The 19585-nt window shown below is 32.5% G+C and overlaps 3 protein-coding genes across 16 annotated transcripts in view; all 3 read right to left on the bottom strand.

Annotated features, from left to right (window-relative positions):
* Positions 1–4611: 4611 nt before the first annotated feature.
* On the bottom strand, positions 4612–10798 carry LOC126854536 (RNA polymerase-associated protein CTR9 homolog). 2 transcript variants are annotated; one of them, XM_050601395.1, is made up of 14 exons: positions 10707–10798; positions 9955–10053; positions 9636–9875; positions 8977–9549; positions 8768–8887; positions 8384–8694; positions 7766–8291; positions 7487–7681; positions 7289–7405; positions 6887–7197; positions 6483–6820; positions 6202–6376; positions 5436–6056; positions 4612–5345 (listed from the first exon to the last, which is right to left on the bottom strand). In XM_050601395.1, exons 1-14 carry the CDS (start codon positions 10746–10748, stop codon positions 5285–5287), a joined length of 3729 nt encoding a protein of 1242 aa, XP_050457352.1. In that variant the 5' UTR covers positions 10749–10798; the 3' UTR covers positions 4612–5284. The 2 variants fall into 2 exon arrangements, with proteins under 2 accessions (XP_050457352.1, XP_050457354.1); XM_050601397.1 differs by having other exon boundaries at positions 6525–6820.
* An 897-nt stretch (positions 10799–11695) lies between these two features.
* On the bottom strand, positions 11696–17704 carry LOC126854544 (solute carrier family 35 member F2-like). Its single transcript, XM_050601407.1, has 9 exons — positions 17549–17704; positions 16572–16684; positions 16245–16438; positions 15434–15596; positions 15067–15223; positions 14772–14982; positions 14510–14637; positions 14172–14367; positions 11696–13589 (listed from the first exon to the last, which is right to left on the bottom strand). The coding sequence occupies exons 1-9, from the start codon at positions 17665–17667 to the stop codon at positions 13554–13556; spliced, it is 1317 nt and encodes a 438-aa protein (XP_050457364.1). The 5' UTR covers positions 17668–17704; the 3' UTR covers positions 11696–13553.
* A 537-nt stretch (positions 17705–18241) lies between these two features.
* Positions 18242–19585, bottom strand: part of LOC126854532 (ryanodine receptor) — a 39365-nt gene continuing 38021 nt past the window's right edge. For all 13 annotated transcript variants that reach the window (XM_050601376.1, XM_050601378.1, XM_050601375.1 and 10 more), the window contains 2 exons: positions 19349–19514; positions 18242–19254 (listed from right to left, as the gene is read on the bottom strand). In XM_050601376.1, the coding sequence (XP_050457333.1) occupies positions 19092–19254; positions 19349–19514 (329 nt within the window). In that variant the 3' untranslated portion in view covers positions 18242–19091. The remainder of the gene's footprint in view (positions 19255–19348; positions 19515–19585) is intronic.

The following is a 19585-nucleotide window of genomic DNA, read 5'->3' as shown; positions in this document are numbered from 1 at the left end:
GAATTGGGTCATGATGAAAGCCCGACAGTTTCGACGAACGGAATGAAAAGAGAAAAAAAAGCCGCTGCGAAACCTCTACTTCCTCTTCGCTCCCTCTCTTCCCGAAAAGAAAAGAGCAAAGGGAGGCTTGAGTGTTGTGGTAACTTTAGACCTTATCTGGCGAAGACATAACGATGGTCATCCTCGAACCCTTGGATCAACTTTCTCTTTTATTCCGCGAACGTCAGCGAAATATGACCGCTGGGAGATTTTCGAGAACATCTCTTCAAAGTCAAGAGCGTCGGTCTGTACCTTAAAAGCTTGAAGGTACTGCGTCTTTATGTAAATGAACAATCACAGCGTAATACAGCAAACATTTCATTAATTGAAATTTGCATTGAGATAATATGTCCAAAATTATTTAGCAAAATTAAAATATAAAATTATTTGATGTTAAAGTTATTTGCAATTGAAAAGAATTATGATTTGATGACAATAATTAAATATTAGCCTCTAATTAATATTACGATGGAATTACTAAACAAAATTATTATATATTAGCCGTATAAATTTTATCGTAAAGTCTTGAACTTTTTTCTTACAAGCGATATTTTATTCGCCATCAATTTTATGCGATATCGGCATCGTAGTATGCAATTTTATATTCCCGATTATGTATTTTGAAGAGCAATACGCCATTGCCGTTTAGTTGCATTTTTACTGTTACACAAATGTGGTTTTATCGTGTCGAATATATCAGGATAAAAAATCCTGACGCAAAAAGTTCTTTCTCTTTCTCTCGGCGAAATGAAAATAACAAAATCGATGATTAGTTTCGATTAGGAATGATTTTGTGCTTCTTACGCAAGTATCCACAATTAATTAATTTATTAGAAATATAAAAAATACATTATCTTTATTACTGCTAAGTTACAACAAATTATCAAATTAATTTCATTCAATAATATCTCAATTAACTACAATAATCATTGCTCTGAATATTTCAAAAAGCTCTAGATTTAAGTGATATTTTCTTAATCGGTAAAAAGCAATAATTTGATAACCAAACCGTAATGACGATAACAATTCATAACTCTCGATGTAATGAGCGTTCGTCATGATAAGTAGTATAAACGATGGATAACGTCGAATTAATCTCGTTGAAGCGATTCAAACGAAAATGCTCGAGTCTCGAGTGCAAAAGCACTCGCAATAACGTTTGCAATAACGTCCGCGATTTTTGCTGTCCCAAAAGGCGACTCGCAATCCCAAGTCATTAATGAGCAATCATCAGCCTTTATTAAAATGGTTTTATTTGTTCCTCTTTTACGTACACACAATCTCGTATTTGCGAAAATTAAATTCCTGGACAAGCAAAAATTCAATCCAAAGTCTATATTTCTTCAAACATGATTGTTCGTATATTTTCTCACACTCGATAAGGCAAGATAATTTAAATGAATTATGAGAAACAATCGTTTTTTTGTAAGAAGAATTTCATTTCTCGAGTATTGAATTTTCTTTGGTTTTACTATAATAATATAACAGTAAATGCAAAAAAGAAGAAACATTTTTAAAAGAAAACAAAACAGAATTGAAGAATTTACAATAAATTCAGAAATAATTCTGCAGACTAAACGCATGCTGCACAAATAATAATGCATTGACTTTGACGTATCTATGGCTATGTATAATTCCGTAGTAGTAAGTTGTAGAACTAATTAAACTCTAGCCTGTATCGAGGGGTAAAGTTAGGCAGTTCTCTTATTTCAATGATTGGTTTCGTGAAATTCCGTATGTGTAATCACTGTAGGAAACAAAGGTAGTTAAAGCTGAAAATGTAGTCTCTATAGCCTCCTTTAGAATAACCTACTTACTTTCCATATCACAAGAAAAAAAAAAAAAATATATATTGGAAGAAAATATCAAATATGCCAAAGCAGCAAAAATAAGATTATGCATACTTGTTTCTATCGTAATTTTTTTTTTTTTTAAATTTTCTCGTGACTTCTTATTTTAATAATTTATCTCTAATTTAACGATATACTAATTAAATCCACAAATTAAATCAAAAGTTGTAATCTTTAACCAACAACTTTTGGCAAAGAAGTATCTTGTTTCGCAGCAGCGTCGAATTAACTTAATTAGAAGGCCCGGAAAAGGTCGAAAAAAAAAAAGCAGAAAAAACTGAAACAACAAATGCGCTGAAGTAAGTCCGGACCAATTCAGCCGGATTGGCAAATAGTTGACAGAGAGAGCGGACGCAGACAGAAACGAGAAAATAAATCCACGGTGCGCGCCGGTGGATCGAAATGGTAAATATTTGGAGCTCTCGGTATGCTCGGCGTAGTATAGAGTTGGGACTCGCACCCTCTTTCCTTAATATCTCCATCCTCTTCGCCGACCTGGATCTTCTTGTATATCAAATTGAAGATTTCCCTCTAGATGTAGAGTATATGTATACTTCAACGAAGATTGTGCTTGCGAGTTTAAGCGGTCGTAACGATAAGGAACGGAGATTCCGGCGCACGGTATCTCGGAAGATCAAATCTGCTCATTTCTACTAATTATTATCATGGGATCTTTATGGGATTTCTTATGGAATCTCATGTAATCGAGATATAAGAAAAATTCGTGGAAAAAACATTTGTTTGATACTATATATATATATATATATAATTTTATGTTTTGTCATAAATCTATAACAGAATTCTATTCTGTATTTCGTCATGATTTATAGATCGCTGTGGAAATAGAATTGCTTTATATAAATGCCAAATCTCTCAATAATATACGAAAATTTAGATTTTTCTTACGCAATATCTAAAAAAACAATTACACAAATAATAATAATATAATATTAATAAATATTATTTAAATAGCAGACAATCGAATTTGCTGATTCTAATTCGTACTTTGCTAACGCTTATCAATTAAACAGACTGAAAATTACTCGTGAGAAATTTAGAGCATTCGATTTTCAGGACATTATAGCTGATGACGTTATTACATATGTATGAGACAGAATCTTGCTTTCCACATGTGGTATTAGATTTATCGAGTTTATATATTATTAGGATTAAATGAAAACACGGTTACTGCAAAAAGCTTTGTCTAGAAATAAGAAGGAAGCAACTAGTCTGATTGAATAAAGCTCGAAAAATATGGAAATATCTGAATAAAATTCCATTCTTATATAGTTTTGTAACAAAAAAATTCATAGGAATAATGAGCCTTTTATTGTTAGTTTTTTTATAGTATATATTCGATATATATATCATTTTTTTTTTTAATTATTTTTATAATATATATACATATTTGTCAAATATATGGACAGTTGCATTATGTTTTCGACCAAAAATTTTATTAATTTGTTACTAGATAATAATAAAAAATATGTAATAATAATATTATCTTATTTACGTCTTAAGAGTGACAGGTATATTGCCGAGAATATACTTATATATACGAGAAGACGTGTATCACCTGCACCTGACAGGAAGTTAACAGACTTTATAGACACGATGTGGAACTAGGCTGCCTTCTATGATAAAGTTCGATCGAGTGCATGTTAAAGGTAAAGACGGGTGATAACAGGGATAACACGATATAGATAGGATGAATCGTTTATGAGAGAAAATCGAGGGGCAACGGACGAACGTCTCGAGAATAGGAACGATGCTGCAATTTCGTCGAATACGTTCATTAATTAAAATACGATAAAGCGATTAAACGCGTGGACAATAGAAACGGACTAGAGAATGCTGAACCGGAAATGCGATTACAATTAAACTATAATTACGTGCGAATGCTGATGCGGGCGCCGAAACCAGTTAATCCATTTTCTACAAAGATTATATTCATGTAACATTCATAACAAAATTACCGCGTGGCTGCTGTGCTTTCCCACGTGGAACTGTTGCACAGACGCGACTCTGCTTTTACATGAACGTCCCTTTCACATAAAAGTCATTAACATATTGAAGAAATTTATCAAATCGTCGTTGATTTTCTACAGATGTATGATTTATTATCGTTTATTCATTCATCTTATTTTTTTATTTATATAATTAATTTATTATATAACTTAGAGATTTCACTCGGACTTTCTTGAATAATTGAATGTAATTGTATATAAAATTCCTCTCTCAGGAAATAATACCTCATAGCCAGTTACGTCACTCATTAAATTGGACTTTTGAGTAAATAAAAAGAGAGTGATACAGATGTGAGATGAAATAAAGCACACAAACGACATATAGATAAAAGTCAGAAAATTAAAGCCGAGTGCGAGGGGAAAGCGGTTATCACCAGCAACTTTTATGTATAATGCCATCGCAAGTAATACGATCATGTCACTCACCTCGTGAATGGATATTAATAATTTATTTCACATCGCTTGTAAGATCGATGTATACTACTATATCGTATACCCAACAGCGGTTTAATCATACCTACGTGTATATCTGAATGTGAGCGCCAACTGTCTGACCAAACGAATATTGACTGTACATTTAACAATTCGTTCTAGTATCTTCAGTTATATCTTGAAGTAGAAGAAAAAGCGGACGGGTTGAAAGAAATAAAATTTTTATTCATTTAAGAAAAAAAAATAATCTAAAGTGCGATTTTATTGTTTTTTAATATTGCTAATATAATATAAAACAATTTATCATAAAACCTTTCATTTCGTATATAACTTTTTGTTTTATATTTCTCTTATATTTTTCCATCGCAACGATATAAAATACTATACACACAAAAAAATTACTACATTACTTTTTATCTTTATTACGAAAAATGGGGTAAAAATGAATGGATTCAATCATTTGTTTATAATACATAAAAAGGAAGCCGAATAAAAGTCGGCATATAATAATGTGCCTATAATATATTTAATAAATTGCGCAATAACCCCAATTAACTTGGAAGTATTTGAAAGTATATCTTCAATATTATATATATTTTATCAATTGACAAAATGGCAGACAATAGCCAAAAATAATATATTAGATTCAGAAAAAGAATAAAAATGTGCGTACAAAAAAAAATAAAATAATTGTTGATTTTATAATAGAAAAAAAAACAAAGAAATGAAATCAGTTTTCAATCAGTTTGCGTCAGAACATTTCTTGAAAATCACAAGAAAAATCTACTAGGAATTGCTAATCATATTTCGTGAAACTTTGTAATGAAAGAACTTTAATAAAGTAATCTCTTTATATATAAAATGTGTATATATATATGTACGCATATATTCTTTTTCTTTTTTTCACCATGCTAGATACGGCTGCAAAGGACCAATTCATTCGCTATCGCTACCACCGCTACCTGATACCGATTTCCTAGATACCGGGGACGCAGAACTACGGAGAGACATAATGCATTATATCTAAAGAATATTAAAAACGTAATATATAGATTTGTTAATAATGTTATGTAAAATGAATACTTACCGCGCCGATCCGCTCGGACTCCGACTTCGAGATCCGCTCTTTGATCTGGAACGCGATCGCGATTTGCTACCACTTCTCGATCTTGATTTGGATCTCGAGACAGATTTCGATTTAGACCGCGATCGACTCTTGCTCCTCGATTGTCGTTCCTCCGAACCCGAGCGAGAACCACTTTTGGATCTGGACCTTGAGCGCGACGTGCCTTTCCTTGAACCATTTGGCGATCTCGACCTGGAATCGCTTTTTCTCGAACTGGACCTTGATCTTGCCTTCGATCTGCTTCTTCGCGAACTACTATTAGACCTTGATCGTGAGCCAGTTTTACGCGAGCCCGATCTTGATCTTGACCTGCTTTTGGCCGAGCCTGATCTTGACCCGGATGCCGAGCGACTTCTTGATCTCGAAACGCTTCTGGATCTGGATTTCGATCCAGAAGCGGATCGGGATCGAGAACGTGACCGTGATCGCGAACGAGAAGCGGAACGTGAACGCGAACTACTTCTCGAGCGACTTCCAGATTTTGATCTTGAACGAGATCGTGATCGGGAAGCGCGAGAATTTTCCGAATCGGATGCAATTCGTCTGCTGCCATGTGGTTGATTCTCGTTGCCACTTTCGCCACTGTTAACAATAAAAATTATTCCAAATTTTTATATGTTAAAACAATTCTAATTATTTAATGCCATATTCCTAAAATAATTTAGAGATACAAAATGTGTGGTGGAAAGTTATAAAATTAAAGATAAATTGTGATGAATATATTTACCCGCTGGCGATCTTAAGTCCACCAGTATCACTGTCTGATTCGCTCGTTGAAATAGTTTCCTTCGATTTAATTTTACCCTTAAGATTCTCAACCGTACTCCTACGTGTAGATTTTTCTTTCCTAGTCCCGATAATCTTCTTGCCACGCTTACGTTTGGGTTGATCGCTTTCCGATCCTATAAAATAGACGTTAAAGTATTAAACTCAATAATTAAAGTAAAAAATTCCTCAGGATGTGTAAAGAAAAATAAAAAGAAAATAAAATATAAGTGGATTTTTTACCGCTATTGCCACTTCCGGCTTCCTTTCTACGTTTGCCTTTACCTCTGCTCCTCCTTTCTTTAAGTTCACTGCTCGGTTTCCTCTTACGTCTTCTTTCTTTCGGCGCTTCTTCCCTGCCTTCGTCTCTGTCAGAGCCTCCGCTGTCACTGATGTACTGATCAGTTCGTACTCTTTTGCCCTTTCTTCCAGGTTTCTCCGACGGCATTTCTCCAAATACCAGAGCGTTTTTAGTTTTCTCCACATATTCTTGTCGCTTTTGTAACATCTCTTCTTCTTTTTGACGACGCATCTCTTCCAATTTACGTTGTTCTTCCGTTTGACGCATTTTGAAAGCTTGCCTGTGAATTCAAGAGAAATTAATAAAAACTAAAAAAAGGACATCTTTTTAAAAAAACGCGACGCACCTTTCTTCTTCTTGCTTTCGTCTCAACATTTTCTCTTCCTCGTCCAGTCTTCTAGCTCTAGCGACGTGATATTGCGCTTGCGATAGTAGATCTTGACATCTCCTGGCTTCACCCTCAGCTAACTGCTCCATCCTGTCGCCATGCGTCGATAAATATTGGAAATATTTGTGTGAAAGACCCAGTTCATGAACTGCTTGAAGTACAGTAGTCAATGTCGATTTTTCATCTTTAAGAATTTGCGTGGCTAATCGTTGGAGTACAAGAGCAATGTTATATAATAAAACAGTATCCTGCGGAGCCACTCGACGTGCCTAGAAATATTTTAATAAATTCATAATATGGAAGTGGAGAAGAGAATAATAGAAAAAAGAGTTTATATATAATCTTTAATAATGTAGTTACCTTTAATAATGTCAATTTCGCTTCTTTTAATTTGCCGGCTTTGAAATAAGCTCTTCCAAGATATTGCAAGACTTCAACATGATGATATTTATAGAATTTACGCAAGCAATTTTCGTACTGCAATATATAAAATGTTAAATTAATTATATGTATTTAAAATTAATCAAATATATAATTGTTGTATCAACTATTATTTACCATTTGAATAGCGCTGACAAATTGCTTCTGCTCCACATAAATATGTGCAATGTTCAGCCAAACATCACAAAATTCTGCCGTTGCTTCGCGCACTTGAGCAAATATATCTCTAGCTTCATTTACACAGCCCTTATGCGCAAGTACTGCGCCAATGCCGTTCGCAGCCCAAATATTCTTCGGGTCATTTCTCAAAACCTAAAGAATTGTGACAATCATAAACATTTTAATTGTGTAGATGACATTTTTCACCTATTTTGATTAATAATTAACACTTTTTACCTGCTTGTACATGGCTAATGCACGATCCTGATGTCGCTTCTCCCTTTCTTTGTCCTTTCCACTCTGATGTAATGTTTGCAGCCAGATATTGCCCAGAGCTATCAAAGAATAAGCATCCGTGCTTGTTGTCGGATTTTTCAGAATTCTCTCGAATTTTTTTTGACCAGGACCCCATTCCATCTTGGCCAAATGCAGATTGCCCAATAACGACCATGCGTCTGGATGTTCATTATTAATTCTCAAGGCATCCTTGAACCAATCGGATGCTTCATATATTTGTCCCTTGTCTCTGGCCATGCAACCGAGTCTCAAATAACAGTCAACATAATTCGGATGCTCCTTCAAAATGTCTTTGTATAGTTTCTCTGCTCGATCAAATATGCATAACGCCTCGTTAAGACGTGCCAAATTATATGTGGTAGTCACTGCTATCGAATTATAATATACCGAATCGTGCAGAGCATCTGCTTTCGATCGTGCCAAAGATTCTTCCAAATTTTTTCTAGCTTCTTCCAAGTTACCAAGTCTAAAAAATAAAAAATTTATATTATATACTTAAAATAAATAAAAAGTATATATTATATAAAACAAATGCAATATATGTAGATATATATGTACCTATAATGTAATGCTCCTACATTATTCAAAATCTCTGGTGGGATATCCGCTTGAACTTTTTCCTTCAAAATTCTGGTCGCAGTTCCATAAGCATTTAGGGCTGCATTTAAATCACTTTGCTCCAATATTTGTGCTAACTCGATCCAAGCTTCAACATCATCAGGAAATTGCTCTGTTACCTTTCGCAAATGATTTTTTGCAATGTCGCGTTTTGATTGAGAACTCGAGTTAGCATAAAGAGAGCCAAGAATCTTCATGGTTTCATAATTTCCCGGTTGTGCTTTCAAAACTTTCTCGAAACATTGAGCAGCCTTGTAGTAAAATAAATAATTATTTTATTTTTATACAATTAGAATTTTAGTTAGCGTATAATATTGTTCTTACATTTTCAGCATCACCACGATAAACGTACATCTGCCCTAAACCAAAATGCGGTAATACAAATACAGGCGGAGCGAATTGTGTTGCTTGATAATAATATTGAAACGCTTGATCGTAATCACCCTGAAATATTTTTACTTGTTATTGCACAACAACAATGTAATAATGAAAATACCTTTAATCACTTTTATATTTAATATTTTGTGATTTACCTGAACATGGAATGCTCTGGCTAATTGATAACAACTTTCTGCTCGCATAGCTTCGTTTTCGGTATTATGAAACGCATGGAGCGCTAAGTGCTGAACTTTATTGTAATCTTTCTTGAAAAAGAAATGGTTTGCCAAGTGATTTAATACCATCGGATTTGTCGAATCGATCGTGTAAGCCTTTGATAACATTTGCACGCCAGTTCTTATGCTGTCGGGCTGTTGTTGATTTAATTTCAAAACTGAAAGCCCGACAAGTGCACCAACGCATTGCCCATCCAATTGCAAAGCCCTTTCGAATGCGAGTCGCGCTTTTTCTTGATTATTCAATTTCATAAAACAATGCCCCATTCCCAATCTAACAGCAGCTGGACAGTGTGGATTAGTCCTGAGAGCTTTTTTGTAAAACGCAAGAGCACCTCTATAATCTTTTTTGTTAAAAGCAATGCAGGCTTTGCCAAGTAAAGAAGGTATATTATTGGGTGATTGATTTAACACAAAATTAAATTGTGCATCAGCCTGCTCCATTTTATCCCCTTCAAGCAGACAAAAATAAGCTCGACCGAGCAAATGATTCTGTAACAATAATAATAATAATAAATAACAAATATAAAAACTTATATGAATATTTTCAATTCTATTCAAATAAAAGTAATATATACCTGATCATACATGATGATCTTGTCAGCTGTTGTATATAATAATGTGGCTTTTGTAAAGAGATCTCTCTTTTTGTCTTTATTCTTTTCTTTATTGGCTTCCTGGACATAATAGGCAGCCAACATATCAAGTGCTCGCATCTGATCTTTTTCATAGTCACGATAGTCAATATTTGCATCGATACGAGAAGATTCAAGTATCTTAATAAAATCATCAATCTTCTGTTGCTTATAATACTCAAGCTGAAAAGAAAAATAAACTTGTTACATAGATATAATTATGCATACTTTATTTCAATTATTAAAATTATATTTCACATACAGCCAAATTGACCCAGATATTAAGCTGGGCATGTTCTTGCCGCACAATCCCCAAAACTTCATCTCCATCTGGTAACTGATCTAAGTAAAGTTCTATAACCTATTTTAAGTAACAAAAATAATTAAAATCTTTAACAGATTACATATGTTACATATATATTATACTAATTTGAACTTGTATCATTTTCCAATTAATATTTCTATTAATAATAAATAAAATAATTAAACTAAACACTAAACTTGTGAGCATTATAAATTTACAATTATATACCGATACACAAAATACAATTATCATAAGTAGAGAAGATTAATATTTATATAAACGCATATGTAAAGTAAGAACATCCAAATAAGATAAAATAAAAGTAAAATTATAGAACACACAAGTCATTTTTTTAAATATAGAAATACATAATCTTTTTTAGATGAATAACAAGAGAATAAGTAAAATAAATTGTTATATTTTTTCTAAAGATTCCATAAGAATGATTAATACCGAATTGTTGAAGTAACATTTTAAAACAAGATTATAATCCTATGTATACAAAATCATGTGTATACAAAGTTCGCTGATCATTTTCTTCAATGAAAAACATATTTTTCGTTGAGGTTAAGCTTGGAGCGATATTGCCGATTATTGAAGAAAATTCATATTTTACGTAATTCGCATATATTTTTATTATTACCAGGATCTCATTACAATATAAATTATTTATAAATCAACAATATTATCAATAGATAAGGAGTATTTACCTCATCTGTATCGCGAAGTGGTATCTCTATAGATCCCGCCATTGCAATACCATACTGGCTCACTACGTTTAGAATTGTTGCAAAATGCACTACTGTACACTGTACTGATTACTGATACCAAGCCTCAGTATACCTATATATATAATCATGTGCGCACACATGACTGATCTGCGCGATGACCAATCACCTTTAAGCTTCTTTGGACATGATATAATATAACGAATCGTGATTGGTTCAGCGGTCTTATACATACTACATTATCTATGAACATACTCAGTCACGCACATCCTATCTAGATAATTGTGTATCATGACTGTTTTCATTATGGAAAGAATAAGAAAAACAGAAAGTCGAAAAACATAATAATCTGATTTAATCTAACAAACGTGAAAATATAAACAAAAGGTATGTATACAATTGGTCGTATACAAAATATCATGGTCAAAAAATAATAAGTTAAATTTTTTAAAATCGTAAATTGTGTTATAAGAATTTCTAAAATTTTTAAATCTCTATAGATTTAAATTTAAAAGATATGAAAATTTAAACTCTAACAAAGATAAAGTTTAGAGGAATTAGATAAATTGAAATTTCAATTACATTTCAAAAACTTTAATTTTATTTTATTTTATTTTTTTTTCGTCTACATTATGAGCAAGATTATAATTTAAGAAGGGATGAGATAAAAGTTTACTATTGCTACAACTCATTGTCAGTCTCAATGTTTACAAATAATAATGCTTATAATTCACAATGCATTTTAAAGCTCATAAAAATAAAGAATTCTTCATACATATAATTTTTATATTATGTAAATACTTTTTATTAACATAAAATAAATTAATCTGTATATTTAATATAAAATATATTATAGATATTATATATAAAATATCTATATAATCAATATCTTTAATGTATAAATCAATCGTCATATTAATAATATAAAACAATATTTTATTATTAGAGAAAATTATAGATGATTTCTGCTTGAAATAACGTAACAACGAGTATAATGGATATTGTTTTGAATTCTTTGAGAATTATTTGTAATCTATTAGAGTCTAAAGTTATAAATATAATGAAAATGCTAGTTTATAATTTTCGTCTATAGAAACAACAATAGTTATAGTGAACTCTATTAATAATCTTGATTTCATTTTAATCTTAAAAAGATTAATTTTAAAAAATACTACGTTAATTATACTTTAAAGATCTTAATCGACAGGTATTTCTAAAAAATATATACAAATCATTTTTTAAATATACAAATGCATAATCTTTTTGAAATAAATAATAAATAATATTGCAATAATAAATGAAATATATATACAATTAGTAATAATAAACTAATAATTAAACAATATGCAGAACACGCATATATATTAATGGCCATATGTCTACCAATTGTTTTCATTTTACATGATTTGTATATGAATAATATTAAAACGAGATTATTGTTGTCACGCATACATATAATGATAATAGTGATCGAAACGAGATTTTTTGCGAATAAGAGAGTATGGTATATAAGTATATATAATTAATATATATCATTAATTAATTTTTCATATATCATAAAATCTGTGAATAAAATATTATGAACACATTTTATATAGTTAAAGTGGACAATCAACTATATATAATATAGGAAATTTTTGTTTTAAATTAGCACCTTATTTTCTGATATTCTTAACTCGTATATTAGCTACTTATTATGAGATTAATTGAATAATTGTGATAATATATATGAGTAACGTGTAACAATCAGATTAGAATTGTGTCGAGTTTAGATTTTCTTCTCACCCTGTGTAAATCCCTCGGGATTTTATTACGATTATTGATCTCAACAAAAAAAGTATATTATTGACGAGACAATTATTTTTTGCATCAGAAGATTTAGTCATTATAATATTTTGATTTTATGAGCGAGATAGAGGAATTTAAATAAGTATAGTGTTTGTTATTTGTGATTGGTGATAATATTCATTATAGCTGCAAATCGTACTGTTGTGATAGAAGAATATAACAGTGTTGGATAGAGTTAGAAAGTCGTCTTATACTGACCGTATTAATTATGTTGTATTAAATACCACAAGTTCATCGCATTAGAGTATCTAAAATTTTTTTTCTCGATTAACCCGTGTTATCATATTGTAACTTATGAATATCTCTATGTATACACTACAATATATCGATTGTGTGTAATAGTCATAACAAATATCCACGAAGGTAATTCGTGTTAATATAAAAAATTCAAGTGAAAATGAGTATACAATGTAGATAAAACGAGTACACATTTGCATTCACATTTTTCTAAATCTATAATCTGAGTGCTAATAGATTTTGATATTTGGCACGTTTCGTTTTTACAGAACTAGCTCACATCCACTATAAATAATGCTGAGAATATTTTTGATTGGAAGGAAAATATTAATATCTAATTCAATACATTTTGATTCTATGGCCGTTTTTAAATTTGATTCGATATTTTAATTAAATTAACAAAAAATACACAATTAATCTAATATTATATATTAATATATACATTTTTTATTAAATAATATTTATATCAAATAATAAACTAATATCATATATGAAAAAAGTATTGAATTAATGCCACTTCAAGACGATTCTAACTATTGTCTTGTCTATTAAATACAATTAATAGTATATATTAATAATTTTATGCGGCTATCAAAAAAGAGTTTTTGCACTATGTGCTAGCGTTCTTAATCATGTCATCAATATATAAACATTTTTTGTAAGGGCCCCGTTTTGAGAAATGTTGCATTTTGAATGAAGAAATCGCGCGCTATTCTATTCTAGGCAGTCGTTTTCTTCCGCTTATTAATTACAGGCAGAATCGCTCTTCCCGTTCGCAGCCTGAAACCGTCACAGATTTCATTTACATCTCTCCAAATTCAAATAAAGAAATCACACTATATATCAGAGGCAAATAAATTACCGCGCGAGTTAAAAAATTATTTTGTGGCTTGCAGACGATGTATTTATCGTTGCATACTATAATTTATCATATTTCCTTCCCCATTACATAAATAATGATATTTAAAAATTATATATTCACATTCTAATTTTATGTATCATTCAATTTTTTTGATGGCTTTAATGTCAATGACATTATGCAGTTTCTGTATATATGCCACACAAAACTACTTTTGGAAAATAAATCTAATACACTCAAAAAAATTTTATTATTCACTACAAATTTTATTATTCACTATACTGCTCGTGTAAAGTTTTACAACATAATATAAAATTATATTATCGAAAATGGACAGATATTTAAAAAATCGTTTAATTATGCGGATTCCATTTGCCTCGGATATCCGTGAGATCACCTGAACCTTGAACTCGTGTCAAGTTCGTCCCCGACAGACATCAGGACGAGCTTTTCGTATCGAAATACGAATTGGAAGATACGCGTGGCATTGATCTTGATGCTACCTTCAAGTTCGCCTGACTGCCATAAAAGGAGGTGAAGGCCGTGTCCGAGCTAACGCTTAGGGGTAGGCTCGTTGCATCCATTGTCTCCCTCTCGCTACCGAGGGTGGATGCCCTGATATCAAGGGTGCCGCTTACCCCGGACATTCCGGAGCTCGTGGCCATCTCCACCTCACCGACATCGGGATGGGACATGTGTCTTTAAATTATTTTGAATTATCAAAATGTTTTTAGAATATCTAAAAACTGTGTTATCGTCACTTTAATGCACGCTCGATTATTTATATTCGCGGAGATATCGATAATTAATTCATGCGATATTTTTCACGCGTAAATCTTACCTGTAATCTGGGATAGGTGGTTCGATATGCTGCCTTCGCGAATTCGATGATATCGGTGTTCTCTTTATTGCGTATATGTATATGCCGGTCATCGTGAGTGTATACGAAACAAAGTACAATGCATGAAACTAGAACAATCGATGAGAAAAATGTCAATATTTATATGTATAAAAAGATAATTGTGGATTATCTGTATTAGATATCTGCATTATACTTTCATTTTTTTGACTGACGATACTCGCAATGCAAATCGATGGCCTACCTTGTAGTGATGATTAAGCATTCCAGCTAATATATTAAAGGAATCCGAAGTGAGTAGTGCCAGCTGCAATGCGGTAGCACCAGACTCAAATAATATTACTGGTACTAAAGAGAAGAACATGAATTGCGTGATGCAATAGAGAATCAGGATCGTTATTACCGGTGCGTTGTCCCATTGGAATGCTTCTATTTGAAATCTCTCGAGCACCGCACTATATTAAAATGAGGGGAAAAAATAATACTTATTCGAGTCATTCTTATTATGGAGCTCTCAATTTCAATTTTGACATACTCACGTTTGCATGCAGCTCAATATTGTGCCGAAGAAACCGATCATGCCCAGATATTCAATAATATCGACTGTCTTAACGGCTAGCTCTTGCAGGACCGTCGTCACCGAAAACAATACCGCGCCACCGAGACAAAGCATATCGCCGACGAGTTGATTCTTTCCTGGTACAATAAATAATAATAATGACAATAATAGTTTTATTAAATTTACAATAAAATTATAGTACAGAAAATAGCAGAGTATAAATAGAAAGCTGCAACGCGTAAAAAAAAAAAAACGAAGCGTTAGCAATAACGACAAAGTGTGTAATAATAATTTGCTCTTTTTTATCGTATAATATTCATTTGCATTATATAATTATTAGTAATTACCAGTAGCCGTAGGATCGTTATTGTCATCTATACCGGCCCACACCAGGCATCCGACGCCCATCAAACAAACGGACACACCAACGATGTGTACCATTCTATATCTGACACCCAATACTAAAAACGAGAGTACCAAGGCAACCGGTATTGCCACACAGTCAAGAAGCTAAAAATATATTTTATTGTTTTTTTATTGTAATTTATATATTAATCATTTTCATATATTAGTAATTTTCATATATTAGTAAAATGATAGTATATCGTGTATATAAAAATGTCCAATATATGTGAATCACGTAATAATAGTTCATAATGTTTGCAACGCGTTTTATTAAGAATGAATGGCTCGGACAAAGAGAAAACGAGCGCATTAAATGTTAGGTCGAAGACCCAGCGTCCTCCTTTTCATTATACAGCCGCACAGTTACAATACCTGTTCTGCCATTCGCAGCTGACGCGAATACTACGTCAGATAACACGAATGCAAACTACATATACAGATGGACGAAATTATATGCACGAGTAGGAAATGTTGTATTAAACGACGAAAGTCACGTCAATGGAGCTCATTTTTAAACGCGAGTGAAAATAATCGCGAAACTAACAAATTTTCATAATTATTCAACGTAATATAAAAATTGTAGATGTAATAAAAGAATAGTAGATAATTAAATATCAAAAGGAGTATCTATAAAAAATATTAAATTATTCGAATCAATAATTTATTATAAAATTTCTATAAGAAATAAGAGAAACGTAATTATCATATTTGAATCTATATTGCTCCTGATAAGATATCTGTGCATTCACATACCTGTATGCTAGCGAGGCTGGTAAATTGATGTGACGACGTAATAAGCGTGCATGCCTCAACGTCGATCAGTGCTAACAGCAAGTATCTCCAGCCACGGGCTCTTATGACGGAAATTAGGCCATTTCCTACACCTCGGCAGGACATCCACGTCGTATAAACTAAGCACATCATCACGTAATGTGGAAGATTTTGCCCTAGTTCGCAAACGATAATAATCGGATTAATAAGGGAGATAAAAGTAAGCAAAGATCATTTTTCGAACGAGTTCAAATTTTGACACAAAATTGAAATGCAAAAAATCAATTCTTACATAATTAAATAATTTACCTGTTGGAAGCGAAAGCTTGTACGAAGCGGTGTTTATATGATGATTTACAAGCGTCATAAAGCACAGCACCAGCGAGAGAAATTGGCCCATTATTATTGCTCTCCATACTGCCCTGTTTATATTATATTAATAAACTGTTTATATTATACTTCTTATCTCGAAGCAATGTATGCGCGTATATATGTATCATAAATTATATATAAATTATATTTTTATAATTGCAAATTTAAATAGGCTTTGAGGAAAAAAATTAATAATTATATTAGATTTTAATATAAAAGTAAATATTTAAAAATTTATATATTCTAACACAAAAAATCTAGCAGAAGAATATTTTATGCGGAAAAAGTATGCAATTAATTTTTTCTAATAAAAATTATTCAATTTTTATTAAATATTTCATCGCGCATTACTTTAAGTAGTAACATCTAGAAACGATCAAATCGCGTTTTCGAGCCGAACAAAAGCGGCAAAACACACAAGTCGTACAAAAATAAACAAATTAATTTAGATAATAAAAGATATTGGCAAAAATTTCTAAATTAATCGAAAAATAAAGAAGATTATTTAAATAAAACGCCATTAAAAAAAAAAAAAATACTGAAACATACACATTTTAACAAAGAAAGGGTTTACGAATTTTACACACATAAAACTACACTAACACTAATATAATCTGAATTTCCGCGTTTATATTGTCACTTATCGATTTGTTATCAATCATTATCATATTTATCATGCCACTCAAAGATATTTGCAATCAAAACTATGATTACTGCATTTACACCATAATTACACATCATTATATCAATCACGAGGAACTGCATGACAAAACGTAGCTAAACACCCGCCGCTTTTATGCCCGGGTCGTTCGCCCCCCTCCCGCCCGATCCCACTGTTCCTACGAAATGGAAGAGGGCGGAAAATACACACGATAACTTCTGCGAGCGTTTATGCCCCGCGGTTACTCACGTACCATCGGCCTAGCTCGGATATGTAATTTTCAATTTTGTCGCAAACCCCATTCCTGGCCTGCATCGCCGGATTTTGAACGCCGTGACGATCGCCCACCGATCCACCCATGCCATGGTGCATTTTCACCCTGAAAGCTCCTCGCCGGCGAGCGGCTGCTGGACCGAGGCGCTTGCGCGACCTCCTTTCGCCCTCGGCGAAGGGACACGCCGTTACTCTTGTTGCTCTTCTTTCGTTCTCTCTCTTATTTCTGTCGGGTACGTATTGTGATGGAAAATGTATGATATTTTACTGTACCACGGTAGACGATATCGGTGTGATGCGACGCGACGTCGTCGTCGTGACGTCGGGATGCGCAAAATTCCGGCCTTGGAATTGTTGAAGATCGATTGTATCGATCGTCAGAAACTAATTTTTTATACCAGTTCCCGATATGAAAGTATGTAAAATAATAACAAATAATATAACAATTTTACAATTTTTTAATAATTTTCAAGATTTGAAATTGAACTTTTAAAATTCTTGTATAGCAATCATAGAATAATATAAATTAAACAATAATATTAATAATTTGCGATTTTTAAATTTTAATATTGTTTTAAAATTTTGCAGATAAGAATATCTAAGTTCTAAATAATATGTGAAAGTAAATGCAATTTATATATAAAATTAAGGAAAGAACCTGAAGATAACGAAGTAAAGAAGTATGTCTTTATTTATTACCAGATAATCCTGCCGTAAAGTTTTATTTACAATATATTGACATTTTTCTGGATATATATACTGTGAGCTCAGTCATAAATTATGTCCAAAAAGTTTTCATTCTTATAGCAATCAAAGAGAAATTTGCACATTATATAAACTTTGAATATCCTCAACTTACTTAAACTACGTCATATATTTCAAATTTGTTATCGCTCCGATACAACGCATCAATTGTGCACAAGTATAGATCATAGATTCGACGTATGAAAAGAAGGCAATTGTAGCGCTAGGAATATGTAAATTTGTGCAGTCGGTTTCGCCGGTTCAACAATAATGCATCGTCGATCGAAGGAAATCGAGCTTTTGTCAACCTTTGATTGATCGATTATCTAAAAGAGGAGATTATCTCGGTGATACCATACTCGAGTTATCTTTACAAAGTTGGAAAAATATTTTCAATTTTATATCGCGCACGATGCGATGTCAAGCGCGAAATTCTCTAGACATTTTTATTACACGCAGTACATAATTAATGCTCTAGACTCACACGTGAGAGACTCAATCTATTAGTTAGTTGGAATAACAATAATTTGTCAAGTGGAAAATGGGGGAGGGGGTAGGGCACAAGTTTTTACAACGTAAAATCTCTCCTCGCGCATCGATATGAGGTAAGACGAAGAATTTTAAAAATTTGATTTTGTGAACGGACTTTACATTCTCGTCCGATGAGCAAAAATTGACGCTAAAAATAATCGAAGACATTGTTCGAGAAGAGAAGTCCTCTTTGACAAATGAGAGGTCGATTGGTCAATCGATTGGTCACCTCTTAATTAAAAACTAGATTACTTCTTCTTGGCCTCCTCCTCTACGGTCTCGTTCTGCTTGCGGAAGCAATCACCGACCGGGAAGAAGTCCCAACATCTTTGTTGATACATATTCCACACGTAGGTCTCCTGACCGGTGTATTCGGTGTCCGGTTTGTTAATCAAGTGCATGAGGAAGAACCTGTTGATCGAAGATTATAATTAAAAACCGATATGAGATATTCTCTTCTGTCGTAAAATTAAAAATATAAAATATTCATCTGTAAAATATTTACATATAATTCGCTAAATTATGCTCCTGCTGAACGTGAGTATCAAACCCGTGCGGCACCGCGTCGAAATATTCCTTCCCTAAGCCACATATAAAGCAATTACTCTCCATATTTGTCTTCACGTTCTCGAGCTGATCACGAAGCTCGCCGAATGCGTCGATAATCAAACCTAAAAATTTGATTGCAGTATTATATCGGGCTCTTTTTTTTGCCGCGAATCGAAGAATGGCTCGTGCGCGC

This window comes from Cataglyphis hispanica, chromosome 14 (assembly GCF_021464435.1).
Source record: "Cataglyphis hispanica isolate Lineage 1 chromosome 14, ULB_Chis1_1.0, whole genome shotgun sequence".
NCBI lineage: Eukaryota > Metazoa > Arthropoda > Insecta > Hymenoptera > Formicidae > Cataglyphis > Cataglyphis hispanica.
The sequence above is the reverse complement of the archived record's forward strand: the minus strand, read 5'-3'. Positions and strand labels throughout refer to the sequence as shown.

Bases quoted from the DNA above. Each gene is read 5' to 3' on its own strand.
- LOC126854536 (XM_050601395.1), bottom strand. From the start codon at position 10,748: ATGGCGGGATCTATAGAGATACCACTTCGCGATACAGATGAG. The intron at 10,054-10,706 runs GTAAATACTCCT...TACTTAAAATAG, and splicing joins CACTTCGCGATACAGATGAG to GTTATAGAACTTTACTTAGA. The intron at 9,550-9,635 runs GTATATATTACT...TTATTGTTACAG, and splicing joins AGATCATCATGTATGATCAG to AATCATTTGCTCGGTCGAGC.
- LOC126854544 (XM_050601407.1), bottom strand. From the start codon at position 17,667: ATGCACCATGGCATGGGTGGATCGGTGGGCGATCGTCACGGCGTTCAA. The intron at 14,638-14,771 runs GTAGGCCATCGA...CGATTGTTCTAG, and splicing joins TGCTTAATCATCACTACAAG to TTTCATGCATTGTACTTTGT. The intron at 13,590-14,171 runs GTAGCATCAAGA...TGACGGTTTCAG, and splicing joins GCAGTCAGGCGAACTTGAAG to GCTGCGAACGGGAAGAGCGA.